The 18,147-nt window shown below is 31.4% G+C and overlaps 2 protein-coding genes across 4 annotated transcripts; one reads left to right on the top strand and one right to left on the bottom strand.

The window, feature by feature from the left end:
* Window positions 1–1,124: 1,124 nt before the first annotated feature.
* Window positions 1,125–10,560, top strand: LOC113856448 (mannosyl-oligosaccharide glucosidase GCS1). Of its 2 annotated transcripts, XM_027488264.1 has the most exons (22): window positions 1,125–1,547; window positions 1,656–1,729; window positions 2,091–2,342; window positions 2,635–2,809; window positions 3,114–3,200; window positions 3,324–3,392; window positions 3,820–3,916; window positions 4,323–4,405; window positions 4,591–4,698; window positions 6,310–6,431; window positions 6,617–6,724; window positions 6,810–6,883; window positions 7,311–7,436; window positions 7,524–7,591; window positions 8,141–8,290; window positions 8,406–8,456; window positions 9,142–9,198; window positions 9,310–9,459; window positions 9,565–9,656; window positions 9,750–9,859; window positions 9,951–10,014; window positions 10,095–10,560. In XM_027488264.1, the coding sequence occupies exons 1-22, from the start codon at window positions 1,251–1,253 to the stop codon at window positions 10,237–10,239; spliced, it is 2,559 nt and encodes an 852-aa protein (XP_027344065.1). In that variant the 5' UTR covers window positions 1,125–1,250; the 3' UTR covers window positions 10,240–10,560. The 2 variants fall into 2 exon arrangements, with proteins under 2 accessions (XP_027344065.1, XP_027344066.1); XM_027488265.1 differs by lacking the exon at window positions 2,091–2,342 and having other exon boundaries at window positions 1,251–1,547; window positions 10,095–10,557.
* Window positions 10,561–11,675: 1,115 nt separating this feature from the next.
* Window positions 11,676–15,631, bottom strand: LOC113853738 (F-box/kelch-repeat protein At1g67480). Of its 2 annotated transcripts, XM_027484319.1 has the most exons (5): window positions 15,365–15,631; window positions 15,121–15,272; window positions 14,488–14,556; window positions 13,543–14,401; window positions 11,676–12,729 (listed from the first exon to the last, which is right to left on the bottom strand). In XM_027484319.1, exons 4-5 carry the CDS (start codon window positions 14,079–14,081, stop codon window positions 12,102–12,104), a joined length of 1,167 nt encoding a protein of 388 aa, XP_027340120.1. In that variant the 5' UTR covers window positions 14,082–14,401; window positions 14,488–14,556; window positions 15,121–15,272; window positions 15,365–15,631; the 3' UTR covers window positions 11,676–12,101. The 2 variants fall into 2 exon arrangements, with proteins under 2 accessions (XP_027340120.1, XP_027340119.1); XM_027484318.1 differs by lacking the exon at window positions 15,121–15,272 and having other exon boundaries at window positions 15,365–15,576.
* Window positions 15,632–18,147: the final 2,516 nt, after the last annotated feature.

Below are 18,147 nucleotides of genomic sequence, written 5' to 3'. Positions count from 1 at the left end.
CCACCAGGCACCAAATGTCCCTTAAATTGTTCAAAAATAATTTTTAAGGAATTTTCCTCCTCGATAATAAGTATTTTAAGTGGGAAAATATTAATATCAATTATAAGAGCCATCAGCAATTAAAAGTAATAAATTTTTATTGAAAGTATAAAAATTTAATAAATGTTATAATTTTTAATAAAAAATTATTATTTATAGATATTTAAATTCAGCTCTAAGAACTGGGGTTAATTATATTGTTTTAAATTTTAATTATTTTGGAGATATAAAAATAATTTATCCCTCCAATTTTTTTTTACTATTGTATGAGTTTAGTAATTAAATATTTATCAAATATGAGAAATTTTTGTAATGCTTAAAAAACAGATTCTTGGGTAATGTATTTTTTTTTAAAAAAAAGGTGTGTAAATTTTTTAAATAAAGGAAGATTTGTGTAGGTTTTCAAATAGAAATTATTATTTTTTTTGTTTCAAAAAAGTGCAAAATAAAAGAGAGATTGAGGTAATTTACTAAAATAGTTGAAGTCATGTAATATCAAGTATGAGAGATAAATAAAATAAAAGCGAAATTCAAATTAATAAGTACAATGAGACTCCATGTAGCTTCCTTAAATGGACAACAAAATAGGAAGAATAAATACAAGAACTCGTATTATCACATATACATTATTCTAACAAATGAATTTATTAAAAACAATGTATTATACTTTTATATTTTTAATATAATTTTTTAAAATTAAATTATACTATTTTTAGATGCTTAAACTAAATTTTAAAGACTAAAATTAATAAAATTATTAATTTTTTAACTGAAAAAGCGTATTCATTTATATATTTATTTATCGAAAGAATGGCTCTTGCAAAAATTATGGAAGTTCCATTGTTTTCACTCATTTAATCTTGATATTCTCCATTCATCTTTGATGATGTCACATAATTTATAAAAAAAAATTAGATGCTAATATTATGGAGCCTTATTTTGAGCTTGCCGTTTTTTCTTTTTCTGTAAGATTTTTTTTTCGGGTTGAAGCTGGAAGCGGACCGAATTTGGGCCTCTGGGCAGTGACACTAAATTAATTCAGCCCAACGATAATTAGTATGGTGATGTCCGTGACTAGTGATGTCACGTGTCTCCTTCCTTGATGTTCTTCCTCGCTAATACGTTACACTGCAAGCAAAACCCCCTACTCTACTACGCAAACACTAATTTTAAAACCCTATGCGGTGCCGTGAATCTATGATCAGCAAAAAATGACCGGAAGTGGAAGAAGAACTGCTCGGAGCAGAATCAGATCCTCCTCCGATGCCGACGACGATTCTCTTCGAGAAAAGAAGCCTAGACTTAATCGCCACAGAGAAAGAAGCAAATACGGAAGCTCCATTCCCATATTTAACAACGCCAATCTCAAAATGGTCCTCGTTATCTGCTTCTTCGCATTCGTCGTCATTTTGTTTACGGTCCATCACCTCCTCAACTCCACCAAAGAATCGCAGCTTCCTCGCGTTGTCACGCCGTTTCCCGCGCCAAAGATAATGGACCTTCCTCAGGTCAACTTTCAAGTTTTCCTCCATTTTTTTGACTTTTTTTTTTTTTCATAATTCGATATATTTTTTTTTGGCGTACTTGAAGTGAAGACTGAGTCTGGGTTGTGGCAGTTTCAAGGTGAGCACAAGGAGAGCTTGTATTGGGGAACTTATCGTCCGCATGTCTATCTCGGAATTCGTGCCAGGTTTGATTCTACCGTCTTTGAAACAGAGTTGATATATATAGGCGTGAGGTATATTTTTTATTTATCTATTGATATACATAACCATGAGGTGTCTATACACTCTTTGCTTTATTTTGTTTGTGCTGAAAATGGAACTGGAGACTATTTTTGTGGTTAAGGCTTATAATCTGAATATATTTCGAGTTGTATACGATTGGACTTATTTGTGCCTGACAATTGTGCGCAACACAAAACATGCAGTGCGCCAAATCTGGCTTAGATTGTGTTTAGGATATCAATGTCAAATTTGTCAACAACATTTGACTCTGTAAGCAATAACATTTTAACTATTCGTGTGTGTTTTGGGGGGTTATTATGTCAGGACTCCAAAATCTTTGATTGCTGGATTAATGTGGATTGGCGTGAAGGATGGCAGATATCACTTGCGCCATGTTTGCAGACATGAGGACGACCTGAGTACTTATGGTTGGACAAAGCACAATGGACGTGATTTTGGACATCAAGTACTGATTGACCATGGCATGACCTTGACTACTGGGTTTTTAAAATCAAAAGAGGAAGGCAGTGGTTATGGAGGGGATTGGGCAGTTCAAATTAATGTGCAAATCGATAAGTAAGTGATGTTGTTATCAACTTCAAATCACTTTCATATCATTATTGGGGGCAGAACAATTTTGTTTGTAGTTTTTCCTTATTGCAAAGCAGATGCTGTCTGCTGGTCTGTTGAAGTTTGAGATGCACTTATGGCACCCTTGCTACTTTTGAGTCACTTATAGCTTTGGTTTGACTTATTTCCCGAGTTAATGATAAGATATAACCTAATAACAGTCTCTGCATCTCTTAATATTTCTCTATTTAGTGACTTTTAAGTATTGGATGTCTTTTTTCTTGTGGTCCAACCTCAGGTCCAAATGGAATGAGGAATTTGGGAGAGGTGCCCAGCTCTTTTTCTATTTGGCTGATGAAGGTGATTATGCTCTAGATGTAAGTAGAGAAAATTTGAATGTTCATGAAGATTCTTTGCTTGCATCTGGCTCTCGAGCAGACATTGGTGATTGGCAACTACATTTAAAATCAACGGTAATGCTGGGAATTGGTGTTATGGTTCAATATTCAGGTTTTTGTTACATACATTTCCTTATAGAAGCACCCACAATACCTGTTTCCTTTTCTTGAAACAATTTAAGAATATGGTAAACTGATGAAACTCCACATTTTAAAGCAAACATGTAATGTGTCTGGCATCATTTCTTTTGACCTTTAATTAACCCATTGACATCATTTCCTCTCTTACCCTGATGTAATGATTGTCACCTCTTGATTATTTGTAATCTTATGCCTGGCAGTATCCTGTTATTCACTTTCCTATTTTTTTCCGTTCCAGGATGATTTAGAGCTACATTATTCTGGATTTCACACCCCTCACTTTCACAATTTGTCTGATCTTGTTGAGGAAAATCTTGCATCACAGGTAAGTTAGGCTATTTTAATTCAATTTATCTGATGATTTAATTTTCATATAATGAAACAGTATTCCCCCCCCCCCTTTTTTGGGTTTTGCCTGGATACTTTCCTAATATATATGTGTTAGTAGATAAGAAAGCATGCTCGATTGCAGCTATCAGACTCATCAGATGATTATCCAAATGTGTTAGTTTTTCAGGTAAATAAAACATGTACACTTTCTAATAGTGTCTAATTTATGTTCTTCTCTCTCTATGTGTGTGTGTCTGGGTGAGGCTTGGTAAGGTTGCTGCCTAGTGATCAGGAGATCACAGATTCAAATCACAAAAACAGCCTTTCTTCTTGCAGGGAGCCCTGTGCACTTAGTCACCCTTTTTCATATAGATGTATAGGAAGTGCATTAGGTGACAACATGCTATCATGAGAGGAGTTAATCTTGACCATACATACAACTATTTTTGGATGATTAATATAAATCAACCACATGTAATTGTATGGTCAATATTAACTCTTCTCACTTTTCATGCTCTCACTAGATACATCCCTTATATATATATATGAAATTATCTCCAACTACTCTTGAATGCATCTTTCCTTATGGTTCTTCATATTAATTCATGCTGCAGATTATTGGTGGATTTCCTTTCACAACAGATATTGCACTAATCTCTGGAACTAATTTATATAGTTCAAGAGTAGAAGAGCGTGTCAGTAGTCTTACAGGTTTTCCCTCCTTTACATTATTTGTACAAAATCTGGCATATATATTTGTGTGCTTTCATGAAAAAGGAGAAGAAATTATTGTTCTTTAGTTTGTTGTAGGAATTGATCACTGCTCCGAAAACTTGCCTGCTTCTCCTGTTGAACATTGTTGAGGCTTATAGAATTGTGTGGTTAATTTGTATCAATTAACGTAATGGCTGAAATTTGGAAGACACGTCGGTGTTAGCCTTCAAATTCATTTTTAAGGCTTTTGGTTGTCTCTTAGGATGTTTTCATGTTTAAATATTATATATTTTAAAGATAACTAGGCAACTCTATTGAATTTGTAGAATATTTTATTCTAATTGACCTTAGCTTGCTGAACAATGGTGTGTAATTATTTGTCTGTTCTTCTGCTTAATGTTAGGCAACTCACTGTCCAAACAGCTGAAATATAAAGAACGAGCATTTGATGAAAAGTTTGATAAAGTTTTCAATTTGGCTGAGAAGGTAACATGTTTATTGTCCTTTGACTTATTTATTTTGTTATTTTACTCTCAAATTCAATGATTTATTATTCTTGTTTGGTCTTTTAATGTGTTCTGAATCTCTCAGGTTTCATTTGATTAAGTAAATTCATTTAGAAGCTTATCCTTGATAGAAATAAATTTCTTATCATAGTGGTGGATTTCCAGGTGGATTCAGAATCCATATCTGTTGGTAAGGCTGCTGTTGGAAACTTATTAGGTGGCATTGGCTACTTCTATGGCCAGTCAAAAATTGCTCTTTCAAAAATCCTTAATGTAAGTTACTCTAGTTTTTTTTTTTTTTTGTTACTAACTCTTATTGAATAGTATGCCATCGCTTATTTGAATATAACTTGACATGTTATCTATCATAAATATGAAAGTTATCTTTCATGTTTTTTCCCCCTGTTGGTAATGACGAAGTTTCATACACGAGAGAAAGAAGTACAATAACTGAGGGTTGCTAACCAACAAAGGGAATTCTGGCTAAATTAAAAATTTCTTCAGTTGCATATGGAAATGAATTTGTGCTTACAGAAAACCAGGACAAGCTAATTGACTGGAAAATCATGCTGCAGATTAATGAAGAAATTGCTTTGATATATATATATATATATATATATATATATATATGATCTGAATGCCATAAAGTGGCTAAAAAGAATGAGACTATTTTTTCCCAAAGCCAGTATAAGAAAATTTATCCTTGACATTTCTGCCATGTGTCTCTAACCAAGCATACATTGTGCATTGCCAAATATTTTCCTCAGAGATTTAAAACATCACCACATTTGTTTTTATGGAGGACTAATGTGAAAGGACAAATTTGGTTCTGCTTTGTATTTTTGAGGAGCTAATTTGATGAGAAAAATTTTGAAGAACTAATGTGGTAACACACTACTCTTTGGAGAACCAGTTTATAGGTTTACTGTAATTGTATTGTTACTCCAGTTCAAATGACAGATGTTACCTTAGAGGCATTAGACTTCCAAAGGGAATATAGAAAGGGAAAAAAATTCTACACAGAAAGGGAAAAAAATTCTTTGTTTGAACTGGAGATTAAGTGAGGAATTGGAAATGCTATTTACAATTACATGAATACACAAGTCCAAATCCTTGTATCTATCAATGAATAGGGACATATTGATAGAAACTTGATATCTTTATTAAAAAAAATGGAAAAAAGAACACTTTAATTCACAAAATAGAATACACACATTGCATAACTTTGAGGGTCTGCACCTCCCAATGCCAAAGGCCCCCAATATTTCAAATGACAAGATATCCTTGTCTTAATCTACCCTCTTATTTATAGGCAACATGCTTTATTCAAACTAACTCACTGATGCAATTAATTAATTTGGGGGGCAGGGGGTTATCTATCACATATATAGTAAGACAGACCAACACGAAATTCAATCTGAAAGCTCCTATGTGAGTAGTTTTTTTTTTTATGGCAGGGAGAAAAAATAGGATGGTTTTCATCACAAAAAAATAGAATGAAAAGAAATAGGAAAAGGGTAACCTGATCACTAGCTGGTGTCCTTGCAAAGTCTAAAGCAAGAACAATCAGTAAATCTATAAAAAACAAAAAAAGGGAATGAAAGAACTGTACCTATGTGACATAAGTATCCAAGGGCTAGAGTGAGCTGCATTGACGGTACACCTCTCATCACCACATTCTGTTGAATCCTACCCTTTACTATCAACTAGAGAATCTGATTCTAAAGGAAATTGCTGCAATTTTCTTTAACACAGTCGATGCCTTGTGTAGAAACATGTTCTGTAAAATTCTTGTTGATAGGTGGTCATTCTCAAGTTCATTATTTGATTAGCCATCAGCAATTTAGAACTAACAGATATTCAGTGGGTTGTTTTTCTTTGCAGCTTAGAGAACATGTTAATTATATATCATATTGGCCTGCTGAGCTGTACACAGCTGTACCAAGTCGATCTTTTTTTCCAAGAGGATTTTTATGGGATGAAGGTTTTCATCAACTTATAATCTGGTTAGTTTTCTGTGCTAATAAGACCACCACCATTTTATTATTTTTCTTGTTTGAAATTTTCCTTACATAGCAGCAGCTAAGTGCTGTATTTTCTTGACTGCACTGGGCTTACTTCTATTATTTTACAAAAAGACAAATCTTTGATCTATAAATATGCTTTATTTGCACTTGTTCACATTAATCAGGCGTTGGGATATTCATATTTCCTTGGATATCATTGGACATTGGTTAGATTTGATGAATGTTGATGGATGGATACCGCGTGAACAAATTCTGGGTGCTGAAGTGCTGAGGTGTAGTAAACATTTTATTCAAATGATTGCCGCAAATTTAAAGTATTTAGCTTTCCCAGTAACATAGATTCTTCTGTACTTGCAGTAGGGTCCCTGAGGAATTCGTTCCTCAACTTCCAACGAATGGAAATCCTCCAACTCTATTTTTAGCATTAAATGGTATTCGTTAATTTTCCTTTTTCTATTTTTCCCTGTTATCTTTATCAAGTTATAGGAACCATTATTTCCAAAAATAAAGGCTACTATTGTGTTCCCATTATTAACTCAAGGCCAGGATGCATGTAATAGTTTTCCTTTACATAGAGGGATGATAGTTAACAGCTTCCTGCCTGCTTATTTTTCGTCTCTTATGTGATAAAATATCTTTTAAGTTGTATGTAACTCTTGCACATATTCTTGATTTAACAATAGAATCAAACATATAAGTGATTTGATGATGCTTGAGATGTTTCTGAGTAATAAATTGATGGAAACATTTTGACAATTTATATGAAGTAAATTATATCTACAAATATCACTTTAGCTCAGAAGCATGGGAGACATTAACATGGTGATGTTAAATTAGGTTAAATATCTGTTTTCACAGATATAATTAATGGCTTGAAGAACAATGACTTTACTGCAATGCATAGAAGTGAGATCTCCCTATTCCTGGAGCGTGCCTTTGTTAGATTGGAAGCATGGTTCCAATGGTTCAATACAACTCAATCAGGTATATATATGCTATATCACGTGTGGTCTGCTTGAGCACTGGAAATAAATTGCTTTTTTCTGACCCTATCATTTTTATTATTACCAGGGAAACAGATGGGCAGCTACTATTGGCATGGACGGGACAACAGGACAATACTTGAATTAAATCCCAAGGTTCTAATATGCATCTGTGATATATTCATTTTTAATTTCTCTCATTAGTTATCTACAATTTCAATCTGACCTATATAGGTAGCTCAGCTGATAGATTTGACCAAAATAACCACCTGGATGCTTCAAACAGGAGTTAATGTTAAGGCTACCACAGATGTGATCCATCGATAGACTGCTGTTAGAACTTACAACAGGCTAAAATCCTACTTAAGCATAGAGATGCAAACACAGTTTTTATACATTTTGTCACTTTTGCTACGGGTGATCAATTTATTTGGTTACAGGATACAATATGGCACATTTTTTTCCAGAAAAAATGAGCCTATTGGATGGCTTTCTTTGTTGTTACTAGAAACTAGGAAGTCATAGACGAGTTTGAAACATGAATTCTCACTTGCAATTATGTTGTTCCTTGAACTAGTACATCCAAGGATCACCTAAGTGAGATAACACTGCCATCAGTGTTTTTATCGGTCAATTAGAACAACATTTTCCTTAACCCTATGGAAGATACTTGCTCCTAACAAACATTATTTCTGACATTTTCAGACACTCTCCTCTGGGTTGGATGATTATCCACGTGCTTCACACCCAAATACAGATGAACGCCACTTGGATCTTAGATGTTGGATGTTACTTGCAGCAGACTGTATGAATTCCGTTGAAGAGTTGTTGGATAAGGAAAGCAAACCTGGCATGGTATGATTCAAAAAATAAATTCAACTTTATTGTAGTAATGCATTATACAAGGTAAATGTTGGTAGCAGAAAGTTAATTAGCTAATCTAATTGACATATTGAATGAAATAATGCAGGATTATGCTTCTACTACTAAGTTGCTATCGGATTTTGAGTTACTGAACCAGGTACTTTTACCTTTGCCCCCCTCCCCCTCATCCTTTCTTTATAGAGCTGTTGCTTACATTTATATTCATTGTGCATCTCTGCTATTGGTGACGATGCAGCAGTGGAGTGAAGATAAAGAAAATTTACTAAGCACATACATTTATGGAAAAAGATGAATTAGAAACAAGGAAAGTATATATATATATATATATATATATGTGTGTGTGTGCGCACACGCAAGATTTTTTCACATTAGTGTAAATTTAAAAATTTTTACACTCGATTTAAGTCTTTCTTTTAACTTACATCTAATGGGTTATAATTTATTACTTTACTAACCGTTAGATGTAAGTTAAATAAAATAGTTAGATTGAGTGTAAGAGTACTCTTACACTAGTATAAGAAGATCTTTTTTCGTATATGTAGTTTTCCTTCCTCAAAATGGAAGATCAAGTTTTTCAATTTCAAAAAACAATGTTTTGCTTGACCTTTCAAACAATATAAATAATGAAAATGAATCTCATCTGCGTGAAGGGTTCTCATGTAGGCCTTCTCCAAGCTTGTTATGATTGAATTGTTGAGTAATGTGAACTTCTTAAGAACCCTTGCATGTAGATGTATGAAACTTTTGATTGATAAACACCCTGCATGGAAGATTCTGCATGTAGTATGTCCATGCCTAACTTGTTCTCGATGTCCATGCAGATGCATTTTGATGATGCATACGGTGCTTACTTTGATTTTGGAAATCATACCGAGAAGGTACAGTGTATCGTTATTTATGTCTAATATACTTTTGCAAGATTAACAGTGTGTGGGATTAGTATTCAAGTCTGAGATTGTGATTTTCTTTACATTGCTTAACCATGCTAGGTTCAACTTAAATGGAAAGAACTGGAGGCAGAGCAAAATTATGCTGCTCGCCAGCTAGTCCGAGATGTTTCAGAGTGGCCTGAATTGAGATTGGTTCCTCACATTGGTTATGTTAGTTTGTTCCCATTCATGGAGAGGATCATTCCATCTGTAAGTAATGTGCATTAATTCTCAATATCATGACTTTTATGCTAAGAACTAAGTTTTTCTGAATGATTTCAAAGATGCATATTTTAATATTGCTGTTTCATTCAGGGATCATGGATTCTGGAAAAGCAGCTTGAACTCATTTCAAATCGCAGCCTGTTGTGGACAGACTATGGACTACGTTCGCTTGCCAAAACAAGGTCTGCAACTTTTGCTCTAGTGCATTTTTTTTATGGAATTCGAGTGACATTATTTAGCATATGTAGTGCACTAAAAATAATATTATTACACAGTTCCTTGTACATGAAACGCAACACAGAGCATGACCCACCGTACTGGAGAGGTCCAATTTGGATAAATATGAATTACAGAATTCTTTCAGCGCTCCATCATTACTCCAAAGGTAAAATATGGTCAGGCCTAGGCAAAATACTTGCAAATATTCCACTTTATTCGTACCTTCCTGGAACTAATATTTGGGTTGAATGTTTTAGAGAATGGACCATATAAGGACAAAGCTAAAGCTACCTATGAAGAATTGAGAAGCAATTTAATTAGGTATTATTTGATCTGGGGTGCTTCAGAAATCTTGTTTAAAGTTATTAGTTGGTTTTTTAAATATTTCCTCCTTACTGCAGAAGTATAGTACGCAATTATCAACAGAGTGGATTTTTATGGGAACAATACGATCAGATAAAAGGTAAGGGGAAAGGGGCACATCCATTTACTGGGTGGACATCGCTTGTAGTATTAATCATGGCAGAAGTATATGGCAAAATTTAGAATAAACAGAGAATGGAGAGACAGGCTATATGGCGTACATTCTTGGTTCCCCTCTCATCCTTCGTCCATGAGTATCATATGTGCTTCAAGTCAAAATTCGCTAATCTGATACAATCCGAACTTTAATACAGGGAACGTAGAATGCCGAACCAACCGCCGACTTCATAAGCGTCTGGAATTACTTCTGTGGTTGTATTTACTTAATTTTAATTTTGGCAATTTACATTTCAGAATATATTTTTTTGTGGAATATAGTTAATTAAATCTAATTTATATTAATTAAATTTAAATTTTCAATTTTTATACATATATCAAATTAATAGACGGATTGTGTTTTGATTTAAATAATTTATTTCGATAAATTTTAACTCAATTTAAAGTAATTTTCATAATTTATCTTTTATAATTTATTCCAATCTAATAAAATAGATCATTTACTGTTAATAATAGAAATGTTTCTTAGTAAATTTTATCGTCTTTTTTGCAGTTATATTTTTTCTTATACGTGTGTACATATTTTCTTAAATATATAGTTTTAAAACTTTGCTTGAAATTAAAATATACAATAATATACACAAAATAAAACTTATTAGTTTTGTTAAAATGACATTCAAATAAGCTAAAATGAGAGAATATTTAAATATATCCACAAGTCCCATCGCCACTTTTCTCTTCAAGTTTTGAACAAAGGCGTCACTATTTTATTTTATCTCATTTTATCATCTATTATTTTATTTTATTTTATTTTCTTGTTCACTTAGAGTCTTGAATTTTCTGTTATGATTGTGAAAGATTCTTCTACCTTTTAAAAAAATTTATATTTATCCTTTGATAGAGATAAAAAAAAAAATGTGCTATGGAACCTATAAATTTGAAAGTATTCTAAACACTTTTTAAATTAATGATTGTAATTTTTTTTATATATTAAATGATTAAAAAATATTAACATTTTTTTTAACTAAATTTCTAATTACACTCTCTAATAACATAAGATTAATCAGATTAATTTTTTCACATATAAGAAAAGGTATTATATCCTCTCAAGTCTCAACTATAAAGGTACAGGAACTTTACCCAAAAAAAAATAAAATTTAAATATGAGATCTTTGTGAAATAATAAATATTTTTTAATTTTAACTTCAAAAATAATTATACAAAAAATTATTTTATTTTAAATAAGTTACTTCACACACTCAAACGTGACACAATTATCTTATTGTTAAAATAATTTATTCTTATTTTATTGTTAAAATTATCTATTCTGATACTTAAATTTAAGCTATCATTATTTTTATAATTAAATTTTAAAACTGCGTTATTGTGGTAAAAGTCCAAAAATAGCTAGTGACTTCTTTTTGCCCCCTCGGTAGTGGACTAGTGGTTCAACCTTCAACCGTGACATAATATTGTCAACGATGTTAACAGCAATGTTTATGGCAAAATTATTGATATAAAGACTATATAAATAAGTACAAACATTAATTCAGAAATATGTAACAAATATAGTAACTAAATATCTAGTTAACGTAAAATATTTTATACATTTATTTTCTTACTTCACACAGCTTAAAGTAAGAATCAATTTCGGTCCCAAATTCTAATGTTATCACTTTCTAACATCACCAAAAGTGAACCCAAAAAGGAAAAAGGAATGGAAATAATGGTGCTCAAAGTTGATGGTTACAGGTGGGCTACACAGGATGACATGATAACACTATCAGTAAAAAGCAAAAGCACTAAATTAGCATCTGATAGGTAACTACATCATCCTAGAGACAGTGATCACTTTTAACCAAAATCCTAGTAAAACAACAAAGGTTCAAAGCTCTGTTAAGGTCTCAAGTTCAGAACCAAGCAACCATTCAGGCCTTAATAGTTACACTGCATAAGCACAAACCAGATGGTCTAATATCAGATGTCTGCCACTCAGAACCCAGGGCTGCATTTGGATCATACAACAAAGTCTTGTATGAAGGTTCTTCCTCCAGTGAGAATAGCAACAGCTTACCATCCAATATCCCAAACCGAAAACCAATGCTTGAACTCCCTGTCAAAGGGACTGGTACCTTTATCCATGAATTGTCCTCTGGATTGAATATTGCTAACTTCCTCTGATTCTTCCACTCCATGCAGAACAACTTCGTTCCCACCACTGCATGAGCAGTGACCATTACACAGCCATTTTTCATCTCACACCACCCATGCCTCCCAGGGTTGTAGACATCAACAAACTTATAATTTCCAATTGTAGAGCTTGACCTTCCACCCATTACATAGAGTTTCCCCTCAAATCCACAGGCAAAGCAACCCCATCTTGGGCGACGAAGGCTCTCTATCAGTGTCCACTGATCAGTATCTGGGTCATATACCTCAGCACTGGAGAGATTGTCACCTTCTGCACCGTAGCCTCCAACAGCATAAACCAAACCATTGACTTCAGCACAAGCAAAGTCATAACGAGCCACGTTCATGTTTGACAATCTGCTCCAGCTGCAATTGTAGTTACAGACATTAATAGTAGCAAAGCACAAAGATGGTTACTTTCCAACACAGGCAACATAGAAAAGTAATCCATTGAATATACAGCTAAATTAAAATGAAGAGGTGACCATAGGCAAAGTCCTACAATTTTGTCAATTACGTGGATTTTTCTATAAGGAGCATAAAAAATTAAAGAAATACTGATGTAAAGCATACTATAAAAGTGAGGCTGATGTATGATCAAAGCATGTTTCATGTTTTAGAACTCATCTAACAACGTTGCCAATGGTTTTTTAATTTTTTTCCTGAAAAGCTAAAAAGAACAAACCATTTTAAGCCTTTACAAAACTGGGAACCAAAATCATACAACAGGTAGATCAGTGTCAACCCATTCAAGGTTTCTAGTTATGACTCTCTACTCTCTAGTGTTAGTGAAACAGTTCTCATATATTAAAAAAAAAAAAGTATTCCTAAAGTTAAAACGTTGTATCAAAAAGACTTTTCTAAGCATAGACAAACAGGCACTTCAGTTCTAATATCTAAAACCAACACATCCCAGAAATGGATAAAGTTAAATGAATGAGAACTGACGGCATGATTATTTTCTCACTGTATAAAAATTTAGAGGCTCAAAAGTCAGTATTATAGGTTTATATCTCTCCACACCAATTACAAAATACCCAAAGGTTTCTCACAGCAGAGTTTCATAAGCACACACACCAAACAATTAAAGCTTCATAATCCTCCAAACTCAATTATATAGCAGGAATTATCTAATCAGTTCCCAAGGAATACAGGTGAAATTAGAGCAGAAAAGCATACCTGTTGAGGCAAGAATCATATTGGTAAACCTCTGCTGAGACAGCGGCAGTTCCATCAATTGATGAACAACCAGCCATAACCAGGAGCTTTCCATTAAGAACCACTACACCAAACTTAGCCTTCGCTGGACCAGGCATTGGTGGAAGAGACCGGCGATTATGACCCTGACAATCCATGACCTCCCAGTGGCTTCCTTTTCCTTTACTACCTGCTGTTAAGATATAGAGCCATTCCTCAAGCATCCCAGCCAATTTTCGCACCATTATAAATTCTTTGCTTCGAACAAAACTCCGCCATTTCTTGCATACACCACCCATAACTGGGGTGTTAGAACGAGGCACAAGTGCAAGGCAGTGCTTTGCAACATCATCAGGCAGGCCAGGTAGGATAGGACTACTACCATCATCATCCATAGCCTCAGACCTCACACAATAATTGCTTTTTATAAGCGCTGGTTTATCAAGATTGACCGAATTGGAAAAATACATATTTGCCTCTGTAAATCTCTTCTTTTCAGCTACAAGACTAGGCATTTTCATATCATATACCGTGAAGATGTAGAGAATTTTCGTTGATGACCAATCAACCAAACAATGTGAAAATGTCTTACTGAGTACAAATAATTAAAGAAATTCATAATATCCTTCACCAATTGGGATTCTACAAGACCAAGGCATAAATAATGTTGCAGAACGAATCACATGAGCAGTGTAAGTAGATGATTTTCTGTTCTTAATCCAATCTGATTCAAATTCCATAACAGAAGTTATGCTCCTGCAGTAGTCCCTCTTACTTGTTTTCTGCCAATTATATCTTAAGCTGCCACAATTGTATCTTCCCACACACATTGCCCGGATATCTAAAAAGCATGACAAAAAGTAGTTATATTTTGAAGTTAAAAATAAAAATTAACTGAAGTCCATCAACAAAATTGTGAAGTCATACCAGAGTAGGCCATAGAACTTGGCAAGCCTTAGCCACCTGTAACTTCCATTGTCTTTAAGTTCATATCAGCTGAATTAATCAAACAAGAGGGGAAAGGAAAATTTTGAGTGAATACACGCATATTAAATTAGGGAAAGGAAAATTCAATTGAAAAAAGTTCAATCTGCATGGTTAAGGGTTAACATAAACAAATAAAAATTCCTTTTTACAGATATCAGCCGGACAGGAATGTGTATTAAATGTCTGAAAACACCATAATCTAAAACCTAAGTACAGAATTAACATCTAACAAACGTCCACCCAGTTTTTCCAGAAAGTCCATAAATCCTTGACAACTCAAAATAAAACACGCAAAAAATCGAAAGAGAATAACTAAGCGAGAAATTATGATAGGAAAAATAAATCCTTCCCCCTATTGAATTAAATGCAGGGATGGATGAAGTCATAATAAAACCACTCAAACCCATTTTTCTTTGAATAAAACGACATAATGGACAATTATTAAACACATCCAAGTCGACGAACCCAAAAGAACAGAGCCTTTCACTACATGAAATTCACATTGATTTCCAAAAGAAAATTATTTTATGTACGTATAAACAACACTTCATCCCATAATCCTAATATATTTACCAGTGTCCATAAATCTCGAATGCTGAGAACCAAGACATCAATGGGGAAAAAAATCCAATCCGAATTTAAGGTTTGAGCAAACAGAAACACACGGTTTTAACATTGTCCTTCGAAATCTTGGGAGCACGAGCAATTTTAAGACAGCGAGTTAACTTAACAATTAGAGAAAAACGTGTGATTAAAAATAACAAATAATATATCTATAGAATTAAAATAATAAGAAAAATGAAGAAGAGGAACTTACAAGAATGAAAGAATGAAGATTGGATAGGTCATAGGATTAGATGGTGATGACACTGTAAGAAGCAAAGTGGAATTTATAGGATTTAGGAGCCAAAACGGTCGGAGACAGGATAACACTGACACATTCCAACCACGTCAGAACTTATTTTTACAACCCAAGTGTCGATAATGACTATGCAACAGCGGTTTTTGCAAACTAATTTTTCTTAACATGACACCTCTTTTAAGATAATCTTTCTTATTATGTGGTTTTGGTTTGAGTTAGTCTACGGACGTGAATTATGAAAGCATGAGTATATTAGGTTAATTTCAAATTCCTTTATCATCTGTCTTTTTTTCTCAAAAATTTATTAATAACTCTTTTGAATACAAAAAATTAATAAATAATAACTTTTTACGAAATTATCATATTTAATATTATTAAAGTATTAAATTTAATATATTTTTAATAAAAATTTATTGCATGTAAGTTTTTATTATGTATTATTAGATATATTAAACAAATATTAAAATTGTGTAATTTAAAATATAATTATAAATTTATATGCACTCATTACTCTAATGATTACCGTCAGTATAAAACACTATGAAAATGGAGATAATAATAAACAGGCAAAATCAGTATTTTAATTCTTTAAATTTAAGGTTAATTCTAGTTTTCTTTAACCTTTATTTGTCATTTTCTTGGCTTGTCAAATTTTTGTCAAAAATGGAGTTTTCACAATGAAAATTAAATTATCTCATTCTTCATTTTTGTTTTTACTCGTTGGAGATTAGATTATTTCATTTAAAGAAAAAAGAAGAAGGATGAGGTAGTATCTTTTAGAAAAAAATTTCTCATCGTTAATATATAAAGTTCATCCTAAAATTTTATTATATTTAATAGCATATACATGCAAAATTAAACAACTCAATATAAAAACTCAATTTTTGGGAATGTTCCATTAGTTTAATTGATGAGTATTTTTTATGGAAAGAGTAATTGTTTAAGTAATTAGAGAGTGTTTAAACATCTTAAAGAAGATTGTATCTATAATTAATATTTCTCTTTTCAAGTAACCACCGCTGTGGACTTTGAATTCCATCTTCATCAATAACCGTGGATTGATCTAGTCATGCTGTCATCATTCAACTATGCCTTATCTACTTTCTCCACTTTTTTTAACCCTGTTGTTCACATCTTGGAATCGTTCTAGCAAGTTAATTACAAATTTATAACTTCTATTTTATTTTATAAAATTAGTTGTATAGAAATTATTAAAATTATTTTATATAAACTTAAATTATTTCAACTGTTAGAATAAAAATTTAAAATATTTTTAATTATTTTTAATGGATTAAATTCTATTAAAAACAGTTTTTTAACTAGTTTTCATGGCCTATAAACTTTCGTTATTTTTTTTAATGAAATTGTTTTATTAACTTATTTATTAAAAGATATTATAAGTTTATATTACTAAGAATATTTATACAATGATTAGATAAGGTTCTATTTTTTAAAGGTTTATAATTTTTTATTTAGTCTCTTATTTTTATTTTTTAAAGTAAACAAAAAATATTTTGATTTTTATATACTTTTTTTGTTAATAATTTATTATTTTTTATATTTTACAATTTATTATTATTATTATCATTATTTTAAAAACAAGAGGAAACATTGGTTAATCGAAATAACGGCTCATCAAATTTAAAAAACAATGAATTTCATAACTGAAAATAAATAATAGTTTTGTTAGTTTAATTTGACTCAAATGTCAGCGTATAAATTATTGTTTTTTAATATTATTTTATCAAGTTTAAACACTTACTAATAAACAAAATTTATTAAAAAAATTTATTATACTTATATATTTTTAGCATAATAAAAATCTTCAATATAAAATGTTGTTTTTAAATGTTTAAATGTAATTTTAAAATTTTAAGTTAACAAAAATTGATAAATTAAACTAAACGTTTTGATTTGATTTTTCAAGTTTACCAAGTTAATCCGAATCAATAAACATCCTCAATTTATAGTTTTGCTATATACTTTAATAAATATTTTTAATAACCTTCCAACTACTTTATAAAATATATATTAACTAAAAAGTATACTTTTTTATTATCATAATTCATAAGAATATTAAATTTATTTAATATTTGATTTATTTAATAATTAAACGAATGAAATTCAAAATTAATTTAATTTAAATGTTATTTTATCTATCTCCTTGTCCTTTTAATAATTCATTTATTATTTCATAAAATATATGATATAAGAAATTATATATTTTTATTATCTAAAAATATATAATATATTTAATATTTTTTCATTCAATAAGAAGAGAACTCATAGGAATTTATAATCATTCTTTTAATCAACTTTTATTTTATAAATAAGTACTTTAGTGAAATTATTATCGTTCACAGTTTATCACTGTATAGTTTTTTATTCTTTTTATTTTCATTTTAAATTTCATATAAAAGTTATCATTTACATTTTTGTTATTATTTTATACAAACTTTAGATTTTTCAAATCTATATGTTTATATTTGAAAAGAAATTATCTTGTAAAATTTTAAATTTTCTTAATTTATTATTCTTGAAAAATTTTAATTACTAGATAAAAATATTAAATATATTTTATATTTTAACACAATAAATACATGTATTTTTATTTATTTAGTACTCATATGCAATATAACAAAGCTCCTGTTTAAAACATAAATGCAGGCAATTTCAGCCGCGATTTGGTCAGAAAAAATATGATATATAGAGAGTGAAAATTAAAGGTACCCATTAAA

The sequence above is a fragment of the Abrus precatorius genome, unplaced genomic scaffold, assembly GCF_003935025.1.
Source record: "Abrus precatorius isolate BTA unplaced genomic scaffold, Abrus_2018 Scaffold11, whole genome shotgun sequence".
NCBI classification, from domain to species: domain Eukaryota; kingdom Viridiplantae; phylum Streptophyta; class Magnoliopsida; order Fabales; family Fabaceae; genus Abrus; species Abrus precatorius.
Note: the sequence above shows the minus strand (reverse complement) of the source record. Positions and strands in the feature narration are given on the sequence as shown.